The 23,150-nt window shown below is 44.1% G+C and overlaps 1 protein-coding gene across 1 annotated transcript in view; it reads right to left on the minus strand.

The window, feature by feature from the left end:
• Positions 1-23,150, minus strand: part of LOC113920429 (WD repeat-containing protein 49-like) — a 42,555-nt gene that overhangs the window by 8,991 nt on the left and 10,414 nt on the right. The window contains 12 exon segments of the mRNA XM_027590681.1: positions 358-397; positions 1,970-2,111; positions 2,825-2,883; positions 4,305-4,323; positions 4,325-4,401; positions 10,804-10,969; positions 13,284-13,343; positions 14,855-14,900; positions 15,583-15,637; positions 16,561-16,640; positions 16,709-16,815; positions 20,685-20,787. Coding sequence (XP_027446482.1) covers positions 358-397; positions 1,970-2,111; positions 2,825-2,883; positions 4,305-4,323; positions 4,325-4,401; positions 10,804-10,969; positions 13,284-13,343; positions 14,855-14,900; positions 15,583-15,637; positions 16,561-16,640; positions 16,709-16,815; positions 20,685-20,787 — 954 coding nt within the window.

Consider the following 23,150-nt stretch of genomic DNA (forward strand, 5'->3'; position numbering starts at 1 on the left):
GGTGCAGGGGGAGATCAAAAGGTTGTAAAGAACAGCCCTGCCAGAGTTCAGGTCATGCCTTTAGCACTGACTCCTTTCAACTCAGTAAAAAATTAAATGAATAAATATTAATTAATTAATTTACTAAATTTCTAAACTTACAGTAAAATACCAGATCAGAGCTCGTCAAGGAAGACAATCCACCATTTACAAGAAAAATGAAGACTTCCAATCAGTCCTGCCAACAGCAGGACTGTAATACCTTTTTCCTATTTTCACTAATTCTGAGAGGCCTCTGAGAGGGTTGATTTGATCAAAGCTATGAAAAGTATTTTAACGCTTACAAATTCTTGAACTCTAAAAATGGATGGTACTCACGATATCACCACACTGACATGGGCCCGCCAGAACGTCACACCTAAACCGAAAGAAGGAACACACCGGAGGACGGTGGCAGAGTTAACCACCATGATGCCAGGTGCTGAACAAGAGTTCCTACAGGACGGGGTCAGATCTGGATGAGTGACCACAAGGGGAGAGGTAGTGGTGTGGTAGTTGTCGGTTTTGCTATATTAATTGATAAGTGTTTATTGAGCACCTACTATGTGTAAGGCCCTATGCCAGGTCCAAAGACATATAAAATGGGTCCCATGCAAGGTGCTTATGTTATGGTTTCACTCAGTGCTTTGGGTTTAGTAAGCATGCAGGAGTAGACAAGTAATCAGAAATGATTTGTAAAATAGCCAGGTAAGAGCTATGCTCCCAGTACTTGGAGTAAAGGACCCAGGCTAGGCAGGTGGCTTTTATTTCTAAATTCCAGCTTCTCTTACTATAGCATTTAAACTTCCATGGCAAACAGGAAAAGGTGACCAAATGGAAGCATGCAAATATTTACCTCTCTTGGCTTTATAGAAACGTATTTAATGGAATTTCATATAACCATTTAAATATGGTAGATATTAAATATGCTAAATATGCTTAGTTAGAAAGTTGTCTAAGGGATACAAAGAAAAAAAACAAGTCCTGAAAATTATGTCTTGTGTGTATGTAGGTGCCCCTGTATTTATATGGATAGAAACTTTCTGGAAGAAAAATAAAATTCATTAACAGTGTTCCTAGGATGCAGCAATGGCAAATTAGGTGGCAGAAGAGGTCAGAGTAACAGCTATTACTTTTCATTTCCCATTCTTTTGTGCTGTCTGATTTTTTTTTCCCAAACTTGAGCACTTTTACAACTGCATGAAAGGGTTTTAAATTCTTAAACATTTTTCTGACCGCTAATGCAATATGTTTCCGGAAAATTTAGAAAATATGGATTTCCAAAAATAAAAAAAAATAACCTCATCTACAAAGAGCTGACATTTGCTAAAACCTCGGTGTATATCTTTCCAGACATTCGGTCTTCCATGTACTTCTTCGTTTTAACAAAGACTTGTACTTTACTGTTTTGCAATCTGAATTTTTTCATTTAATAATTTACCACGAATATTTTCCCCGTAAATACATTTTCATTTACAGCATTGTTATTTAATGACTAGATGGTATCCCGGTGTATTTGTTATACCATCATGTACTGAATCAATTCTCCTTATGTTAGGTATCTAGGTTGTCTCTATTGTCTTTCTTACAAACAATGTATTGATTCACAACCTGCTAACTAAATCTTTGTGCACTTGTCTTATTATTCCTTTCGGCCAAATGCCTAGACATAGGACTGCTGGTTTGAAGCTTTAGATATGTATTGTCGACTTGCCCTGCAGATAGGGTATACCGATTTGCCTGCTAAGTGTATATACAAGTACCCATTTTCCTGTATCTGTGCCAACCGTGAATATTTTCATGAAAATATTTGTTCCTACGTCCATTCTTAAAGGGTTTAAAAGACCCCTCCCATCCTCACTGGTACAATTTCATTTTACCAATGAGAATATTCAATTAAAACTGAAGCTGTGCTCATCATAGTATTTAACATGAAGAGTTCATTGCCTACTCTTGGGGGACTGCAGCTCAGGTCCTTGCAGGCCATACTCTTTGATGTCATAGATGTGCACAAAGCCTTTCCGGTCAGCCACGTAGGCAAGAGCATCTCCTGCTGTCACCGCGATGCTGCTGACTTGCGCTTTGTCCCTGGACTGAAAGACACATGCACAGGGCCCATTACAGAGACACCCACACGGTGCATTATACATGCACACACACAAGCATAGCCTTCCACAGACAGGGACACACAGGGCCACTCCTAGACAGACAGACACACAGGGCCCGTGACACACACACACACACACACACACACACACACACACACACACACACACACACACACACACGGTCCATCACAGATGCACATGGGGCCATTGCAGATAAAGCTTACCTGTCAGACAATGGCAAGGGGAATGTTGTATCCTATCTATAGCAAGAACGAATCACCTGCGTGTGTTAATCTTTCAGTGAGATAGGAATGCTATATAGAAAAATAAAGCTAAGAACTTGGAGCCCGTAAGGGTTGCTGTGTTTCATAGTCAGGCTAGTGTCAAAAAAGAAAAATACAACAGGGGCACCTGGGTGGCTCAGTTGTTAAAGCGTCTGCCTTCGGCTCAGGTCATGGTCCCAGGGTCCTGGGATCGAGCCCCGCATCAGGCTCCCTGCTCAGCCGGGAGTCTGCTTCTCCCTCTCCCTCTCCCGCTGCTCCTCCCCCCCCCCACCTCGCTCCTGCGCGTACTCTCACATACCCTCTCTCTCTCTCAAATAAATAAATAAATTCTTTTTAAAAAGAAAAAAAAAAAAAGAGACAGAAAACAACAGACCCAAAACACGGAAGCGATTTCCAACCAACTGCCCGACTTACAGGACTGAAGTTTGCAATGGAACAGGCCCCACCGCACAGCCTCCAGAAGGCGACAGAACCTGTGAGGAGGGGACAGCTGGAAGGGCACCTTGGGTGTGCACTCTGCCTGCAGCGCTGTCTCTGAGCCTTTGCTGACAGGCACTGCAGCCTCGCCACACCAGGGCCTTTTTCTTTTTCCCTTGGCTACCCGATCAGTTAGAATTATCAGTAAATATTGGGGCAGGGGTTCCGTTTTATGGCTCAGTAGCCTCTTCTTTCTCCACTAACCTGGGCAGCTTTTCTGATGGGAAGGGCTCCAGCTTTGACTATGGAGGAAAGGTCCAGAAGTTTGGGCTACAGCAATAATCAGCGTGTGTGTGTGTGCCTGTATGTATAAGCACTTACTTCAAATATACTGTGGCACTTGCCTAGTCAAAGGGATTCCTGGGGGCCGGGGCGGGGGGGCTCTTTTTGGCCTACCAGTCACACACAATTCTTGACTGTGTTTTATATATGGGTGTTCATGTAGCAAGCTTTTGTGAAGTGGGGGCGCCATGCGTATTGCTTCCTCTTGGGAGCCCCCTAATGAATGCAGTTTCCTCTTCTTCTCTCAGGGGCAAGGGCACTCTGTGCTCCCACCAGGTAAAGCAGAAGACATGGATGCCTCAGAGTGGAGGGTGGAAAGAAGCTTCCAAGGGCATCTGCAGCTTGGGGACTGCTGGGGCCGTGAGTCTGCAGCGTCCCTTACTACTTAATGAGAAGAACACAAACGACCGAGTACCCTGGGACCAATACACACAACTCGAGCCTCCCCTTGCCACCAGAACACAGGTGGCTGGCTGCTTTCAACTCGTAATTTTAATTAAAATCCTAGAGCTTTGGAGCAGGACTGTGGCCCACTTGTTACATTTTACTAAAGCCCAGGGGGCGGGGTGGAGGGGGTCATGTCATTTGTGTAATGTCACCAAGCTAGTTAGTGGCAGATCTGGACTCAGAAGCTCATCCTCAAGCTCTCGGGAGGGCCCTGGCTTCTTCGTCCTAAAATGAGCAGGCTTCATAGCTGATCTCCACTTAGGATTCTTTGTTTTTCTTCCTCAGGCTCTTTGGTCAGACTGTCTGCGGTTGCTTGTGGCCTTCCCCGTACAGGCTTGCTTGGTGTTTACTCAGCCTGACTAAATGATGTCCTCTGTGGACCACTTCACTTGCAGAGGGCCTCTGAGTGGGCAGCTGGGGCAAGGAAACTTGATTTGGAGGAAGGAGGGTTAGGCCCTCACTCCCCTCGTGACCACCTCACTGGCTGGCAGGACTGGGCCAGAGCAGGCCGGGATGGGGGGCCTTAGTCAGCCTGGGCTCCCAGGAGAGACAGTAGCCAGAGGGAGGGATAGCAGAGGCTGTGGAGGACAGTAATGAATGACTAGGGACCCTCCCTCTCCAAACCTGGGCCTGCAGTGACCAAGTCTTAGAAAAGAGCCGCCCAGCATCTGGGGGATGCCATTCTCACCTCGGGGCCTGTTGGCGATGGAGGGAAGCAGCCACTGATTCAAACTTGGCGGCCCGAGTCTTCAGGAAGGTGAGGCAGGAAACACTCCGGTTTGGGCCTGGTGACCAGGGAGAATTTCGTTGCGCTTCCCATCAGGCTCACAGCCCTATCTTTCCCCCTCTCCTGCGGCTCTGCCCCCTCCACACCCCACTGCGGGCTGAAGCAGGAGTGGGGCACACAGGGGTGCACGAGTGGGCAGGCACCCTCGCTGGTTAAGAACCGACCCAGGTAAAGTCAGGTGTGAAGCCTAACGGCCCTGGCAGCCCAGGAACCCCAGCACCACCCAAGACCCTAGGACTTTAGGAGAGAGGCAAGGATTTGGGAGACTTTGCCTGGGACTTTACAGATGCTTCTCAAGAAGTCCCCACTCTCCAGAAATTCCTGGATTGGAATAATACGATTTAACCTTTATGTCACCTTTGACATTTACCAAGATGGAAAACCATGTGAAATCCCATGGTTTATAGGATTATTAGTCCCATGGCCAGATGAGAAAGTGGAGGCTTAGAAAGGTGAAAAGCTTCACTCAAGCCATAAAGATGTTCATGCTTCTATTCACTTGTTTTTTTTATCAACATCTGTTAAATCTCTGGTATAGCCTAGGCACTGTGCTGAGGGGAAGCAGAGAGCCGAACCAAAGCAGAAGAGCTACCCCTAGGAGTGAACAGGATGCTGATGGCACCGGCAGGATGAAGGCTTCTCAGGGGAAGCAGCATCTGATCTGGAATCTTGAAAGATAGCACGTTCCCGGGGCAGAGAGGGCTCTCCAGGGAGAGACGTCAATCCCCAATGTTCACAGCACAGCCAAGTGTTGGAATAACTTCAAAGCCCACCACCTTGCTTCACCTCGGTCTTCTAGTCCCCCTGCTAGACTTTCAGCAGGGGCTACATCAATCCCCTCACAGTGCTTGGTACACAGAACTCAACTATTTGCTGTTGAACAAAAATCCAGCAACCAACCTTAGATGCAAAGCTGTGAGAGCCACAAAGAACGTTGCTACTTGAGGTTGCGGGCAAGGAATTCTCTTTATGCTTTCCTCCTTGAGTCTGTGGGCTCCAGGGTACAAACGTTGCCCAGACTGGAGGCGCAGTGAATGGTCTCATGTAAAGAAGGGGCCATATAAATAATGTGGTTGGTGCTGGAGTTAAATACAATTGGTGCTGCTCCCAGGACTCACACCATGAGGACACCTGTGTATCAGGCTGTTAATCATTCAGCAATATTGATTTTGGCCTGACTCTGAGCTGGGCCCTGTGCTGTGCACTCAGGAAACCACAGTGGACATGGCAGGCTCAGGCCCTGCCCTCAAGCTGTCATAATCATTGTTACTGAGCTCTCTGGCCTCAGTTTCCTTATCTAGGAAAATGGGTGCAATAGCACCTCTCAGGGTCAATGTGAGCACTAAATGAGATAAAATATTAAAAGCACTCAGGAAAATGATGTAGATGATTAAATATATTATTTTTATAGTATTTATATATTGTTATATTAATTATAATATATTATTATTAAATACTAAATTATTATATTTATTAAATATTATATTGTTATAATAAACAAATATCATTAGTTATAAATAAATATTTTTATATTAGTTTCCTAGTTAAAAAGCCTTAGTATCTTAGAACTAATAAATTAACTCAGTAAATTAGCAGGATACAAAGTCAACCCACAATAATCACTTGCATTTCTATATACAAACAAGGAACCATCCGAAAAAGAAATTACAAAAACAGCCTCATTTCCGGTAGCATCAAAAAGAATAAAATACTTAGGAATTAAGGAAGTTAAAGACTTATACAATGAAAACTACAAAACATTGCTGAAAGAAATTGAAGATGTAAGTAAACGGAAACACATCCATGTTCATGGATTGGCAGATTTAATATTGTTAAATATTTAACATAAAATAAAATAATTAAAATACGCAAAGCAATCTAGGAGCGCCTGGGTGATTCAGTCAGTTAAGTGTCTGCCTTCAGCTCAGGTCATGATCCCAGGACCAGGATCGAGCCCCATGTTGGGCTTCCTGCTCAGAAGGGAGTCTGCTTCTGCCCCTCTCCTCCCCATTCTCTCTCTCAAATAAATAAAATAAAATAAAATAAAACTACACAAAGCAATCTACAGACTCAATGCAATCTAAATGGTGTTTTTTGCAGAATTAGAAAACCCACCCTAAAGTTTGTATGGAATTTCAAGGAACCCCAGATAGCCAAAACAATCTTGAAAAAGAAGAGCAAAACTGGAGGACTCACACTTCTCAACTTTAATACTTTCTATAAAACTACAATAATCAAAACAATTTGGTACTGACATAAAGACAGACATGTAGACAAATGTAATAGCATAGAAAGCCCAAAAATGAACCCTCACATTTATGGTCAAATGATATTTGATAAGGGTGCCAAGACTGTCCAATGGGAAAAGGACAGTCTTTTCAACAAACGGTGTGGGAAAACTGGATATCTACCTGCAAAAGAATGAATTTGGACCCTTATCTAACACTACATATAAAAATTAACTTAAAGTGGATAAAAGACCTAGATTTAAAACCTAAAACAGTAAAACTCTTAGAAGAAAACATAAGACAAAAACATCAGGACATTGGATTAGGCAATGATTTCCGGGATATGACACCAAAGGCACAGGTAACAAAATTTAAAATAGACAAATTGGACTTCAGGAAAATTTTTTAAAATGTGCATCAAAAGACACTACCCAGAGTAAAAAGGCAACCTAGAGAATGAGAGAAAATATTTGCAAATCATATTTCTGATAAGGGATTACAAGCCAGAATATAGAGTGAACTTCTAAAACACAACAACAACAACAACAACAACAACAACAAAACCTGATGCAAAAGTGGGCAAAGGACTTGAACAGATGGTTTTCCAAAAAAGATATACAAATGGCTGATATGCATATGAAGAGATGCCCAACATTGCTCATCATTAGGGAACTACTAATCAAAACCACAATGAGATACTGCCTTACACCCATTAGGATGACTATGAGAGAAAGAAGAAAGAAAGAGAAAGAAAGAAAGAAAGAAAGAAAGAAAGAAAGAAAGAAAGAAAGAAAGAAAGAAAGAAAGAAAGAAAGAAAGAAAGACAGAAAGACAGAAAGAAAGAAAGAAAGAAAGAAAGGAAAGAAAAGAAAGAAAGAAAGAAAGAAAGAAAGAAAGAAAGAAAGAAAGAAAGAAAGAAAGAAAGAAAGAAAGAAAAGAAAGAAAGAAAGAAAGAAAGAAAGAAAGAAAGAAAGAAAGAAAGAAAGAAAGAAAGAAAGAAAGAAAGAAAGAAAGAAAGAAAGAAAAGAAAAGAACAAATGTTAGCAAGGATGTGTAGAAATGGGGACCTTGTGCATTACTGGTGGGAATGCAAACTGGGCAGCCACTGTGGAGAACAGTATGGAGGGTCCTCAAAAAAATAAAAAATAAAACTACCACATGATCGAGCAATTCCACTTCTGGCTATATACCTCCAAATCACTGAAAAGCAGAGCCTTGAAGAAATATTGTACACCTATGTTCATAGCAACATTATTCACAATAGCTAAAATGTGGAAGCAACCTGAGTCGCTACTGATGGGGAAACAGATAAGCAAACTGTGGTATGTCCACACACGGTGGAATATTATTCAGCCTTAAAAAGGAAGTAAATTCTTTAACATGCTACAACATGGATGAAACTTGAGAACATTATGCTAAGTGAAATAAGCCAGTCACAAAAAGAAAAATACTGTATGATTCCACTTACATGAAGGACTTAGAGTAGTCAAATCATAAAGACAGAGGTGTAATGGTGGTTGCACAGGCTGCAGAGAGGGGAGAATGGGGAGTTGGTGTTTAGCAAGGACAGAGTTTTAGGTGGGGATGATGAAAGGTTCTGTAGATGGGCAGTGGTGATGGTTCATGGCCACATACATGTATCTAATACCATTGCATTGTACATTTTGCCATGTGTATTTTACCACGATAAACATGGAAGGAGGAGGAGGGGGTGGGGGGAGGGGAGTAGGAAGAGGAGGGGAATGGGGAGGGGAGGCGGCGGGAGGGCAAAGAAAAAGCCTTAGTCTCTCAGTGTGCCCACTGCTTTCCTGGATTTTAGCCTGGTTGAAATCTCTGTCTCTCTCTTTCACTGTCAAATTCTTTCTCTTTGATGTCAAGAAGATGTGACAATCCCCAATATAAGGAAGACCGAAGCTAAAATGTGGAAAAGTCAGCAGAAAGAATTTGTTTTCAGCTCATTTGGCTTGGCTTACACCATTGCCTTTCTCTCTTAGCTCCCCTCTCTACTAAAGATGACTTCAGAAGAAGTCTGGATAGTTTTCCAAATAAGATGGTGACCTCTTAACCAATCCCATGTGAAAAAGACCCCTGGGTTCTGGTTTGACCTTCAAGAAGAGCCAATACTACTCTTTCCTGGAAGGGTAGGGAACTTTCACATAGTTTCATCTCATTTGTGCAGTGTAGAGATGTGAATTATTGGTAGCTATGGCTGGCTTTGCATTTGGGGAGCAGAAAAGGAGTTTCTCAAAGCCAGCAGTCACATAACTTTAAGCAACAAATGCTGCTGCAAAGAGGGTTTTAAATTAGAGCTGCTAGCTAAAAGGTCAACATTGTATTCTTGGCCAGTAACTTTATTTTCTTTTTAATGGCAATGAAAATAATCATTTAGAAGGAAATGCCACCACTTTTTCTCCAAAGATTTTTAAAAGTCTTAGGCACTGGCAGAAAGAGCCTCATAGAAGAATCTTTTTTATGTTATAGTAAAAGGGGTAGGAAGAGACTAGATAACAAAGCTACAGGTAAGAATTTCTTTTTAATCTGATGTTCAGTTTCTAGCCACTGCCTTCCAGAGTGTCTCTCAAGCACAGCAGTCCAGAGGCTGATTGCATTGCTTTACCATTCTTTTATCTGCTGGGCATAAAAATCTTGTGTCTGAATTTAGACTGTGAACCCTTTGAAGGCAGCATCAAGCCTCACATCTTTCTCTAGTTTTTTCCATGTATCTCCCTCAGGGTTATGCCCAGAGGAATGGCTCAAAGATATTTTCTGATCAAATGAGTCATTAGAGCTCTTCCTTGGCTAATAAGTTATCAGATGCTTCAGGCAGGGGACTGCAGGGTGGGGTTCTCTGAGGGTTTGCTGGCTGGGTTTCAGGAGATGCAAGAACTCCCTGGCCTTAGGTAAAATCACCAGTGCCCTGTGTCTCCCTATTGGGGCTCCATGGGTATGAGGTAGTGGGTCTCTTGGCTGTTCACAGATGAGTGTCTACAGACTGCCACTTGGGAAGGATGAGCCTGGACTCTGGAAGTAGGGCAAGAAGTGGTAGGAAGCCTTTGGCTGTGGGTTCCCATGGTTTTCCATCCAGCACAGCCAGCCATGAATGAAGCTGACAGATAAGTGCTTTTCAAAGCGTTCATGACCTGGAGGGAGAGGGGTGTGTTTACCAGCCCCAACACCTAGCACTGGGCCTGGCACATAGCAGGAACTCAACAATGTGTTTTGAATGAAGACATGAATGAACAGGCCCATGATCACATTAGCAGACAGAGAGGGTCTTGAAGAAATGGAACCAGGGCAGAAAAATTAGGGAGAATGGGGTGGGAGGGTGGAGAAAAGTTTTGCAATAAGATATACAAGTAATACGGGTGCCTGGGTGGCTCAGTCAGTTGAGTGTCTGACTCTTGGTTTCAGCTCAGGTCATGAACTCAGGGTCCTGGGATAGAGCCCCACATCAGGCTCCATGCTCAGTGGGGAGTCTGCTGGAGATCTCTGTCTCCCCCTGTGCCCTGCCCCGCTTGTGTACACTCTCTAAATAAATAAATAAATAAATAAAATCTTTATATATAATAAACAAATCTTTATGTATATTTATATGTATTATAAAATCTTTATAATACTTTGTATTACACACAAGTAACAAGGATTGATCCATGTGGCAGAGCGTAGAGGGTCACGGGCAATGTGAGGACTCTGGGACCCTAGGGGCCACCTGAGGGGGCTGATGGAGAGGATGGCATAAAACCCAAGGGCACATAGCTGAGTAACACATCAGAAGATAATGTTTGAGGTGGGTTGGGAGAGCAGTCTTGCTAGCTGGGCAAAAGGAGCCTGTAAGACAGAGGGGCAAAATCAGCACTATAACAAAGCCCAAGGGGCTCAACAGGGGAGAGAGTCCTTTAGGTGGACAGTGGATGAGAAAAGGCTCCCGGAGGTGGTGGGTTGGTCTGAGACAGCTTCTGATGGATGAGTGCCTGGGGACGTGGACTGAGCTAACTGAACTCTTAAACTCCTTCCCAGCTTTGGGAATCTCCAGCTGACAGGTTAAACCTGAAACCAGGCTAATCCCTTCTAACCGGGAAGCTGTCCAGAACTGAGAACTCTTTAGGACGTGCCAGGAATCCAAGCCTGCTGGGGCCTGTGCAGAGCAGCTGTGGAGCCTACCCCTCACCTACTTTTTCTGTCTTCTGCACCATCAGAGGGGCTGGAAGTATTCAGCTTGCAGTATATGTGGCCTGGGATGACATTCCAAATGATGACCTCCCCATCGTAACTGGAGGTGGCAAGAAGAAAAGGTGGGCATTGAGCCACACAGAGGATGTCCTCCTTGTGCCCACGGTTCTGAGAAAGAGAGAGATGGAGAGGGACAGGGTAAGAAGTCAAATCCCCAATCACACCCAGCTAGCTCCCTTTCATCTGATGCCTACCTAAGACAGAGGATGCAGATGGGTTCCTCCTGTGCTTGCCCACATCGAAGACTCACCTGGAACCTTGTGGCCCAGCCCCAAGGATCAGGGCATCCCTCCATGCAGGAGTCTGTGTACAGTTGAGCCAGAGAGGTGCTGCCTCTCCTTGGGTCAGTTGTATTACCTTCCCCAGGGAAGTGATACTCCTAGGAGCCTCCCGACCTCCCCATAGTGCTGGCAAGCTTAGTATTTGCAAGGAGGCCTATTTGGGGCTGAAATGTTGATGGCAATGGGATAATGGAAACCAGTTCTGGCCAAGGTGGTTTGGCTTCCCAACAACTCAGGTCTAAATTCCAGAGTGTGCTGTCCCTTTACTTGATTCCGACAGGGCTCCCATATGCAGCTTATACATGTGATTAGGAACTGAGATCACCTACTCTCCTCAAGAGGAGGATTTGGATATGGATCCTTAAGAAAGAGGGGAAACAAAAATGAAGTTGTTGTGCCACCATCCTTTCAACTTTCTCTCTGGAGTGCAGTTTCCATGTGAAGAGAATTGGCTTCTTTGGGCACTGTAAAGACATTTTGTTCTCCCTTTCCCTCACCTACTTCCCGCAGAGTGCCCCTTGTGTGTCATCTAAGATGTCTCTTCTGCCAGAAAGTGGCTGGGAAGATGATGGTATAAGACAGTTGGAAAAGAGAAGACAGTTGGAAAAGAGAAGGTCAATGGCTCCCTCTTTCCCACAGTCTTCTGCCAAATCCTGCCTCCTGCTGTGATTTGTGACCATGTAGGTCTGGGATCCTCCTCCCGTGGCCCCCCACTGCCTGCACAGTGAGGCGTACATGCCTTAGCAGGACTGTCAAGCTCTAACTTAACTTGCCAACCTCATTTCCCTCCTCAAACTTTTCATAACCCTCCAAACAACATGTTTTCATGCTTCCTCACTTGGCTCATGCTTTCCCCCTTCGCTTCATCTAGATTGCTTTCCTTACCTTGGCCTTCCGGAAAAATCCTAGCAATCTTTTGATATCCTGTGTGATGTTAGAGCAAAGTTAGTACTTTCCACCTCTGGGCTTCTCCAGCATCTTATACATTATCATATCATCTGTCACATAGTAGAATTTTTATTTCCTTAGTTTGTCTCCTCACTAGTCTTTGAGATTCTAGGCCAGGAATCACATTTTATTCACGTTGTATCTTCTGGACCTATCCACTAAGCATGACACTATGAAAGTGCACAAAAATAGGTGTTGAGTGAATTAATAGTTGAATGAATAAATATTTGAATGAACTAACACTTTGCTGACTTGCATGATGCCCACCCTTGCCATCACTTCCAGGGCATTTTCTGCATAACTTTGTTCTTTCACTCAATAATCACTAATCTGTAAAGCCCAGGAAGGCAGAGATCATGAGATGACCATTTTGCTCATCATTTCATCTTCAGTGAATAAAGCACTTGGCCCACAATAGGCATTTGGCGTATGCTAGTTGAATGAAAACAAAGTAATTGGGCATTGCTATAAATTGGACACTGGGCTAGGTCCTGAGAATACCATGGTGAAGACAGATAAGGTCTGGCTTCATGGGGTTTGTATTCTAGTGACTTGTACCTTTTGGAATATTTATGGGGGTATAAGGTTGGGTTGAACCATGGCAGTTGATGTTGGGGCACAGTAACTTTCTTTCTTAGCACTTGTCTTTTATTGTCTTGGCATCCACGCAATTTTGAGGAAGAATATTCAACCGTGGGAAGCTGTAGAAAATTGGGGGGGGTGGCATTTTGCTAATAAGAATCACAAGAAGTCCCCTGCTTATGGGCCCCCCACAAGTCACAGGGCAGGAATGTCATCTCTTAGGATCCCTGGCTGCCGAAGGATGACACAGTAATTGCATATAATTTTGCATGCCAAGCAGAATCAGGAAGTAGATGCTTCTTGGAGGAAAGTTACACCCACCACATCTTGGGCTGCTATTCCTGCACTACATGAGTCCTGGCTGAGCTCACAGAGAGCTGCATGGATTGGTTTCTGTGGCCCCATGCCCCCGTCTGAACACAAGGCCATCCCTCTTCCTGGAAGGGAAGCAGCTGCTTGGCTCTCAGTGCTCCTGGCTCTACCTGGACACTTCATGAATGCTGCCACAGCAGAGGCAGGCCCAGGAGAGTCAGGGTGAGCCTCTGAATGAAGGGTATCCTCATCATGTGCCACTGTTTGGGTTGAGAGCCAGACAGTGGACCAGGGCTCACCAGGTCATCCTGCCAGTGTGGCTGTGGCTTCCAGAAGTGATGAAAGTCACATGGTGCATCCTGTGTGCAAAGCCAAAAAGGAGATGTTGTACAAGCAGTAAAATGAGCTGCCAACACACTCACAACTTCAGAGAGAAGGTGTTGGCACACTTTATAACCTTACCCCTCACCCCACCAGTGATGTAAATTTTCAAAATGTCAAAGCAAATTCCCCTAGTGCTAGTGGGAATAAAAAGCAATCCACTTCTGACGTTTGGGTGATTGCATTTCAACAAATCATATGTCAACTGACAAACTCTGCTTGGATGGTCTACATAGCTTCGCCTTCATAATAAGACCCATAGCTGTTGCATGTGTTAAAACATAAGCCTTCAGCTTAGGAACCTATAATACCAAAGGACGGATTCAACGCCAGGGCTTCTCAGGTAGTCATCTTTCAAATCATCTGGGGATGCAAGGCTTAGGCTATGAAATATGGCACACCTTCAAATGAATAAAGAACTTACAATGTTTAAAGACCGTCAGAAATCCATGACCATCCAGCATAACAAGCAGGGGAAATAAAATGTCACAGGTAGATTTAAAACTTAGTTTCAGTCAGCATTTTCAGCTTCCCCTGTCTCTGAATCCCTTCCCTATCTCTAAGCCATAACAAAAAGAATTTTTTTTTTCCCTATAGAGCTGCTTATGGATGGCATTTCATCTCCTCTTTCCACTTAGGGAGGGACCAGGGCATAAAGACAAAGTGGGAGGAAGAAGGGAGAAAGTAAAAGGCTGGACAGTTGATAGAGAGGTTAACCCTCAGTTAGGGATGAGGGTATGTGAGATAGAGCTGAAGCCCCTGCATCCTGGGGAGGAGAGCGCACGCCAGCCTGTATAAGGGGTAAGACCAAGAGGCAAGGTGTGGAGAACTACGCGTTCCAGGCACGGTCTGCTTTGGATTTCCAGGGATGCCCTCTCTGCCTCTGATAGCTCTTCTAGCTAACACTTTGTGGTATTGCGATTTATGATAAGAAATAGATATTTGGTCTTGGTCCCCATTTTTGGCAGATAGCTCCTAAAAGCTTTGGAATTTCTTTAGTGATGAGAGCATGGGAGGTGTCTGAAGTTGGGGAGCAAGAAGGGCGGGCTTGTGGGACCTGTGATCCCACAACCTGTGGGACCTGATGCCATCTCTGGGTAGATGGTGTCAGGATTGAGCTGAATTATAAGACACCAGCTGGTGTCAGAGAGTTGCTTGTTGACGTGGGAACCACGCCCCTCCCAGAATTGGGTGCAGTGATTACACTTCTTCCCATAAAAGAGAACTAGAGGGAAGAGACTGAAACAAACAAACAAACAAACAAACAAACAAAAAAAAACAAAAACAAAGTAGAAAAGGTTTTTTAAAGGGAGAAAGGGAGGGAGGGAGGAAATTCTTCTGTCTATATCATGGCTTGTCTTGTACTAGAGAGAAGAAGCATGAAGAAAATTACTACAAATGTTTTTAGTGGGAAAAGAATCCATGGGTGGGGTGAGGATAGCAATCTGAAGCAGGGTTTTGAATACCTAATTTTGTACATTTCACTTACAAAATACACATTTATTCTCTTGTCCCATCCAACAGCTATGATATACCTAGAACAGTAAAAGCGTAGTACATTTCAATACTTAAGCTTATCGTCTCTTTAATTTTTGCCTGCAGTCAAGACTGTGGTTTAATTTTGCCATGTCTATGTGATAAATGGAGAGAGCCAGAGCATTCTATCTTATGAAGAACAAGATAAAATGTGATCGGATAAATTAGGGTCAGTGTTTTCACTGGTGCTTAAGGGATCTATAATTTTTAAGATCTACAGATGCTGCTCCATGAGCAGCTGCCCTCCTGAGGGTTACTCGATCCTAAGAGCATGGTTGAACCATGGAGGCAAGGGCACAAACAGAAACTGATCAGGAATTGTTTTTACCCTTAGTGTTCAGGAGAGAATTTATGGGATTTTTATTCTTTGACTTGTGGGTGCTGAATTTCATTACTCTAGCAATCTAGTCTGTGCTTTATTCCTTAAGAAAGCATTTGGTGGAAAGATACAGTACTCCCTATCTCTACCTCTAAGCAGTTATTGAAATGGGCAGAGAATTGCTTCCAATATTCTAGAAGAGCCTAGTTGCCTAAATTACCATCAGGGAGCAAATGGGAGCCTTGAAAATTCTTTGACACATTTCCTTCTGGAAAATTCCCTTCACTGTCTTGGTGTCCTCCTCCAGAATAGATTTTGTATCAAAAAGATACCTCTCTATAGCCAAGCTGACTATAACTCACTTATGTTGGTTCATTTCCAAGTAGGTACAATCACAGACTTCATTTTCCTTTTCATCTAGAAAGATCACATTATCAAAGTATATTAGACATTTTTCTTTACATTTTCTTTACTTAGACTTTTCTTTACATTCTCCTTTTCTTTTCTTTATTGGTTCTTGAAATCAGCTTGAACATATTGACTCAACTGAACTGATGACTGGGGAGAACTTCAGTACCGACTTTCTAGTTTTTAGACCATAAATAGCTATCTTTCAAGGCACCACAGCACTGTTGGTTTCCGGCTACACTCATTGCCCTAAAAGGCTGGCCCTGCCTTTGCTCAGCTCTGGGAAGAGGCTCACAGAGTCCTGTCTGCTGACAGGACCCTTCATGGTGCCCGGCACTTGCTGCGCGAGTGAGTGAACAGTGAATGCATGCAGGTCAAAAGCAGACCTGGGAATCACAAACTCATTACCCTGAGTGATTTCTGTCTTTTTTTACTTCAACTTCATTTATATTCTCTGATAGTTGAACACTGTCTGCCTCTTCTCTCCCTCATACAAGGGTGACAGGCCAGAATTGTGGAAATTCTACCAAGATCAGGCACACCACGTGAACAAGTGGAAGAAAGTTGCCTTGGGGAAAAAAATCACAATAATGCACAAAACAGACTAGCTTTTAGTTTGTCCATCTAGAGTTTGACTTATATGATGTTTAAAATGTCTAGAAAAAGTTAAGCTCGTTCAAGAACTCAGACAAATAGACCAGGTAATAAAGGACCGAGTGACGAGGCTTGGCTGGGAGCACATACATTTATGTAAAGTATGGCTCTCCGCAATAGAAGTTTAGAGTCATTGGTAAAATGAAGTGCCAAGGAAAAAGGATGTAGGACTGTTGCATGCATTCTAGACTCTGTCTCATTTGTTTCATCTACACTGACAACAAATGCCCAATCTTGCATCATTATTTGATGGGGACCCTTGGTAGGAAGTGACTTGCCGTGTTGCAGTGTGTGCAAACAATGTCCGTTGCTGTAGCTCCATATTTTCAGACAGCCGTCTCTGCCCCCGGTGATTAGCCTAGGAAACAGTCTCCTGTCAGGAAATCATGTCAGGGATCTCACTGCCTAATGGTTGAAGATATACACCTTCTTCCACTGATGTCAAAGGTCAGACATGTGATTCCAGCATTTCCATGAGCCCCAATGAATCCAGACAACAGCCTTCCTGTTTCAAAGTCCCACACTTTTACCACCTGTATCAGGAAGTTGAAAAAAAAAAGTGACCCAGAGATTACGGTTATCAAATTAAAGGGAATTTGCATTTAGAAGTCTAGTGTCTTGGATATGAGAGATGAAAATTTACCCTGAAAGTATCCATCTGTACATCCAATGCAAGTTGGCTTACCCCGATGTATTCATCTGCTGGGGCTGCACAACAAAATACCACAGAATGGAGAACCTAAACAACGGACACTTAGTTTCTCACAGTTCTGGAGGCTGGAAGTCCAAGATCAAGTTGCTGGCAAGTTTGGTTTCTTTTGAGATGCCTCTTCTTGGCTCACAAATGGCCACCTTCTTGTTGTGTCCTCACATGGTCTTTTCCCCACACGTGCACACTCAGGGTCTCTCTCTGTGTCCAAATTTCCTCTTGTTATAGAGACACCAGTCAGGTTGGATCAGGGCCCACCCTAACATCCTCCTTTTAATTTAATCCCCTCTTTAAAGGCTCTATCTCCAAATACAGTCACAATCTTAGGACTTCCACATACGAATTTGGGGGGAACACAATTTATCCTGTAACACTCAGTGAGAAGATTAAAAAATTTAGAAATCTTTGGATAAAAATCTCCTGACTACGTAGGCTCAAAGAATAGGTGTGATTGAATTTTGAGCAGCAAAATTTATTCAGCACCAAGACAAAGCTGAGTGAGGAAGACGGCCTGTTTGGCGGGGAAGAACGTATCTTCTAAACCCTCAGCTTTAAGATTTTGCTCAGTCCAGCTAGTTCCAGTCTTGAAATTGCTTTCTTTCAGCCCCATCCCTTGAGCAACCTTTGAATGAGAATCATCTGTAAAGGGAGTGGAGTGGCATCTCTCGTGACTTCGGATAAGTAAGTGCCTACACTGAGGAGAACATCCTCTGGGGCAGGCTTTCTGGAGCTTGCACCCAAAGGCAGTGACAGTGTGGGAGGAGAAATGCTTGAGGACACCACTCTTTCCCTGAACTACTGAATGTTCCTTTTAGTCTTTTACTTTGTAAAAGAGGCTGCTCCATCGACATAGAGAAACTTCCAGATCTCCAATCCAGAAACCAGAAGGCATCGCCCCACTGTTGTTGATTTCAAATACCTGAGACCAGATTTTTCATAGTGTACACTTCGCTTCCTTCCCCACTGTCCTCTCACAATGTCTGGGTTCGTGGGGGTGTCTACAGCTCAGGTGCATCCATTTGTTCTCCTCCATATTGCAATAGACCCTTAGCATTACTGGGTTTTACTTTAGTTACCCCAACCTTTGCAAACCTCCCCAAATTTCACAGCAAGCAGTGATTTGTAATATGGTTGAGGTCCAGAATTGAATGGAGTACCAGTTGGCATGGAAGAATGAGCAGAAGGGCCCAGAGTGGGGCAGATAGCCCCAGATGGACACCCAAAGGAAACATCCTCTCTGTGGACCTGTCTTCCCATTAAGTGATTAAACAGTCACACATTTGTTTCCATAAAAAGAAATTCCCCCAAGAATGCCACAGGCTACTGCAGGTAATGAAAGGGAAAAGTTTGAAGTGAACAATTGAAGTATCTTTAAAAACGACCTTAGGGTTCTATTTGTAGAACCAAGAAAAGTCTAAACGTGCTATTTATACTTTTTAGGTGCATTTTGTAGAGGGGATTTCGTGCCCTAGCAGGGCTCCCCTAAGAACTTCCTTGCCCCAAGCAATTCTTCCTTTTGAAGTTCCCATTCAATTTAACATATTAAAATGCAATGATATCCCCAAATGAAATATAATCTTGCTATTAAATTTTAAAATATTTACAAAATATTTCTAGTTTTAAGCTTTGTTGAAAAATTATTCACTATTCTTAAAAAATAAACTTCCATATTACATATAACTGGATGTGTGGATGTGGATGTGTGTAAGTTGCAGTTCCTATGTCACACATTGTAAACATTTAATTGAGTATTTATTAGTTTACATGGTGCCATTTTCAAGCATTTTCAGAGGCATTGAAAGTTGGTGGTCCCTAGCACTCTGCTAAGCAACTCGAAGAATAAAATGTGGTATAGTGGTATTAATAACTTCAGGCATCATGAAGATCTTGGGCTACATTCTCTCCTCCACAAATATAGACTGCAATGTGGCTTAGATGCTGTGGATCGTGACAGTGGGCATGTGTTATAAAGATTTCACACAGATCTGCAAGGTGAGCAAATACGCAAATCAATAACTCAATTCAGTAAGTATCCAAGAGTTTATTACCAGCGTGTACCTAATACAGTAAGAGTTGAGAGTATTTATATTCCAATTCAACATCTCCTTACCACCCACAGGCAGGGAAGATATGCATATCAAAAGTAATGCTATTGAAGGAGGCTGACTGTGTTAGCATAGAATTAGGAGCCCAAATGCTAATGGAGCCTGTCATTCTGCCTGGATGTGGGAGTGATCTAGAAACTTTTCTTGGAGGAGCTGATATCCAGAATTGCGCATTGAAGAATAAGAAGGGTTTTGACAGATTAAGAAGGAAGAAGAGGGAAACACAGATGAGCTGCTCGTTGCCCTAAGTGCCTACTGAATAATTAGAGACACAAGGTTCACCAGTATGAAACAAAGCAGGACAAGTGAGAACTGAATCCAGCACCACATGGGAGGCACCATTTTGGGTGGTCAGGAAGAGGGAGGTGCCTGTATGAGTCCAAAGCCGTGAAGACAAGATTTGTGGAAGAGATAGCACTTGAGTTGGACCTTGAAGGATTGCTGAGGTATGTAAGAGAAGAGCAGGAAGCAGGAAATTCCAGGGTGGAGATGGGAAAAAGTTGAACAGCACCAAGAACAGGCCTGTGCACGATGCTGAGACCAGAAGGTTGGTGTCCTTGGAGTCACAGGTGATTCTGATAAATCTGGAGGAAAAATGCTTCTTTATAAGTATGAGCCCAAATGATACAGGAATCTACCTTCTTTGAGATGATTTGAGACTGAGTCATCATAAAAATTTTTTGATCAACAGACCAAATAATTTATTTCTTTCAATACTTAATAAAACCATGGTGATGACTAATCTCTAGAGCAGGGACCGGCAAGAACATATGCAAAGACAACTGTCTCACTGGGCGTGAAGCCGAAGTGAGTGTGAACATGAAGAGGACAGGTCCAGACAGTGGTGCCCACCGGGCTTGAAAACCTAAACACAGGGTGTGCCAGGCAATGGCAGGAAGAAGGAAAGAGGGTGTAGCCAGATGGCCTAGGGCACTGGCTTGTGATGCCAGAGCCTACCAGTGATTCAGAAAGTGATTGAACTGATAATTTAGGAGATTTCAGAACACTTAAGTATCTTGAGTGTACTTGGGATGTGGCCCCCACCCCACCCCCCACCCCCCGGCCCAGTTAGCTCAAGGACAGAAGTACATGAGTTAGGAGATGTGTTCTCTGCTCTCGCTCCTTATTCAAAGAGCACTGGTTATGTCCCCTCCTGTGGACCAAACACTGTGTCACTCATCTAGGAGGGGGCCAGCATGATCCTGGCGAGCCCTAGTGGAAGGGGAAATGGACGTGGAATGCTCCATACCCTCAGCTCCAGACTAGGATTACAAGGTAGGTAATAGGGTGGTATTAATTGTCCTACACCACCATGAAATAATACCATTCCTTAGTACCGGATGGGCCTTCCAAAGAGCTCACACTAGAAGCCCCTGGGGAAACTGTGAGCTCTTCCATCCCGCTTTCAAAGAAGGGTGTCCAAACAATACTTGATAAATACTAGAGTTGAAGAATTCTAGTAGAATTCTTAACCTCCAGGGACAGAATGTTCTCAGAACATTCTGCTCGGCTCTAATGCGAGGACGTTGGGGCTGGGCCCACACTCACAAATACATCATTGCTAAAGAAAGCAAGAGTTGATACTTACAGATGCTTCAGAGCAGTTGACCACCTGCCAGAAGGCCGGATTGTAGCGGCAGCACACCATGGGTTCTTGGTGGGAGACCACCAGGTAAGGCTCCGGCGGAGATCTTGCTCATGAAAAACAGAAAGGATGATAACCTGAACCGAATGTATGACATGGATACTGTGGATGAGGCATCTATTGCTTTATTAAGAAAAGTTAAGAGGACAGGGGTGCCTGGGTGGCTCAGTCGGTTAAGCTTATGACTCTTGGTTTCGGTTCAGGTCATGATCTCAGGGTCATGAGATTGAGGCTCCCTACCCCACCCCCTCCTGGGCTTCAGGCTCAGCATGGAGTCTGCTCAAGATTCTCTCTCTCTCCCTCTCCCTCCCCCTCTGCCCCTCCTCCTGCACTCACGTGCTCTCTCTCTCTCTCTCTCTCTCTCTCTTTCAAATAAAGAAAGAAATAAAAATCCTTAAAGAAAAAAAGGTTAAGAGGATAAAAATGGGTGTGTGACTTTGGGCAAGTTGTTTAACTGCTGAAAACTCTAACTTTCTTATCTCTTAAATGGGGATAATGGTAGCTAGGGTTGTTTTGAGGATTCGATGAGAAAACCTCTATAATGTCCTTCCCACAGACCCCCACATAGCATAATTGGCATTCAGTGAGCATGATACTGCCTGTCTCCTATTTAGGGCAGGAGGAGTGTGATTTCGTATGACTACACAGTGGACCTTCTTCCCTATGTGTTTACATCTTCCCTCACAAACAAACACAAACTGTATCATCCCATCCCGAGTCTTCAAGCCTGGAAGGCTGTGTTTCTCATTCACAGCAGGGACAGGACCCTGCAAAGTGCCTCCCACGGGCACCCTGGGGCCAAGGGTGCCCCTGTGTACTCGGGCATTGCCCCAGGTGCCCGCTCTTCGAGGGCAGCGCCCAGAAGGGATAGCTCTAGGAGTTACGCAATCCAATTGCTTTGTGCTCATTTCCTCATCTGTAAAATGGAACACTTTATAGAAATTTTGTGAGGAGTAAGTGAGGAAAGTGATGTCAAATGTCTGGAGAAGCCTGGTGAGTGGAAGACACTTAATAAATGAATGTTGGTTCTCAGTCCCACCGCTCTGTCCTCTCTTTTGACGGTCCCTCCAGTGCTTGGCCCCAAAGCTGGGCCACTAATAAAGGTTCAGTGGATCTGGAACCTCCAACTTAGCGCCAGATGATTCCCCGTGGGTGGAATCCTTTTCAAGGAAGGCAGAAGGATGATGAGCACTTTACCATGAATGGTCTCTGGACTGCTCTGAGGGGAAGTCTGGCCTGTAGGGGAGGAGGAAGGAAGGGTGTGGGGATAGAAAATGCTAGGCCTGGACCAGAGCCTCCTGGTGTTACCTACACCCCTTCCCCAGCTTGGGGAGGGAAGTGCTGAGTCTCCCCACCTCACAGATGAGGACACTCCCAGAAGGCTAAGAAGGACCAGGTGACCTTGATTATGGTCACAAAATTCCATGCGACAGAGCAGGGACAGGCAGACTTCATCTGTCACCTAAGTGTTGGCCCTAGAGTTTGGGGCTGTTCTTGCCGCGAGGTGGAATTTTAGTCACTTTGCTTAAAAAAAAAAAAAAGAAAATCAGTCCACCAGGCTGTTTTTCTACACACGGATGCCACGTCGAACAAACAGCCTTTGGACTGACCAGAGTCCCATCTTTCAGCAGGTTGCTTTGGCATCCTGAGCCGAGAGCACGCACTTGCAGGCCTGGCGGTACCACCGATGACTGGGGTCGTTCTGCCGGCGCTCCCCATCCACGCGAGCCTTTCCCAGGGCCTCAAGGGAAACATTAGGAAGGGTGGGTCTAAGCACAGGCAGCAGCCTTCCGTTCTGGACTTCTCAGTAGAGTTTTGATGCTGTGAAATCTGATCACTTTTCTATAAAGTTAATTCTTGACCTGTGATTTATCACTGAACATAATAAATATATTTAAGGTTTTTCGCATACATATGTTCACAATTTTTTTTAAAGATATTATTTATTTATTTGACAGAGAGAGAGAGCACAAGCAAGGGGAAGCGGCAGAGGGGGAGAGAGAGGGAGAAGCAGGCTCCTCACTGAGCAGGGAGCCTGATGTGGGGCTCGATCCCAGGACCCTGAGATCACAACCTGAGCTGAAGGCAGACACTTAACCAACTGAGCCACCCAGGAGCCCAAACTCAATTTTTTTTTTTTTTTTTAAACCCACCTTTTGAGACGGTATGCCATCATTTTTGGCTCAGGAAATCCGGTTGCCATTATCATATAGATGGGATGTGAACCCTGCAAACCACAATATTCAGCCTAATCCTTCTCCGCCTCCTTTCCTTAGTTTTCAAATACTACGGATTTGGGATCCGTCATCTTGCTGAACAGTGAGGGGGAAAAAGTCGCAGGCTGGAAATGAGGAATGGATTTATGTCAGGGCAGCAAGTGGGGGTAACGGGGTGGGTGAATAATCATGG

The sequence above is a fragment of the Zalophus californianus genome, chromosome 3 (assembly GCF_009762305.2).
Source record: "Zalophus californianus isolate mZalCal1 chromosome 3, mZalCal1.pri.v2, whole genome shotgun sequence".
NCBI lineage: Eukaryota > Metazoa > Chordata > Mammalia > Carnivora > Otariidae > Zalophus > Zalophus californianus.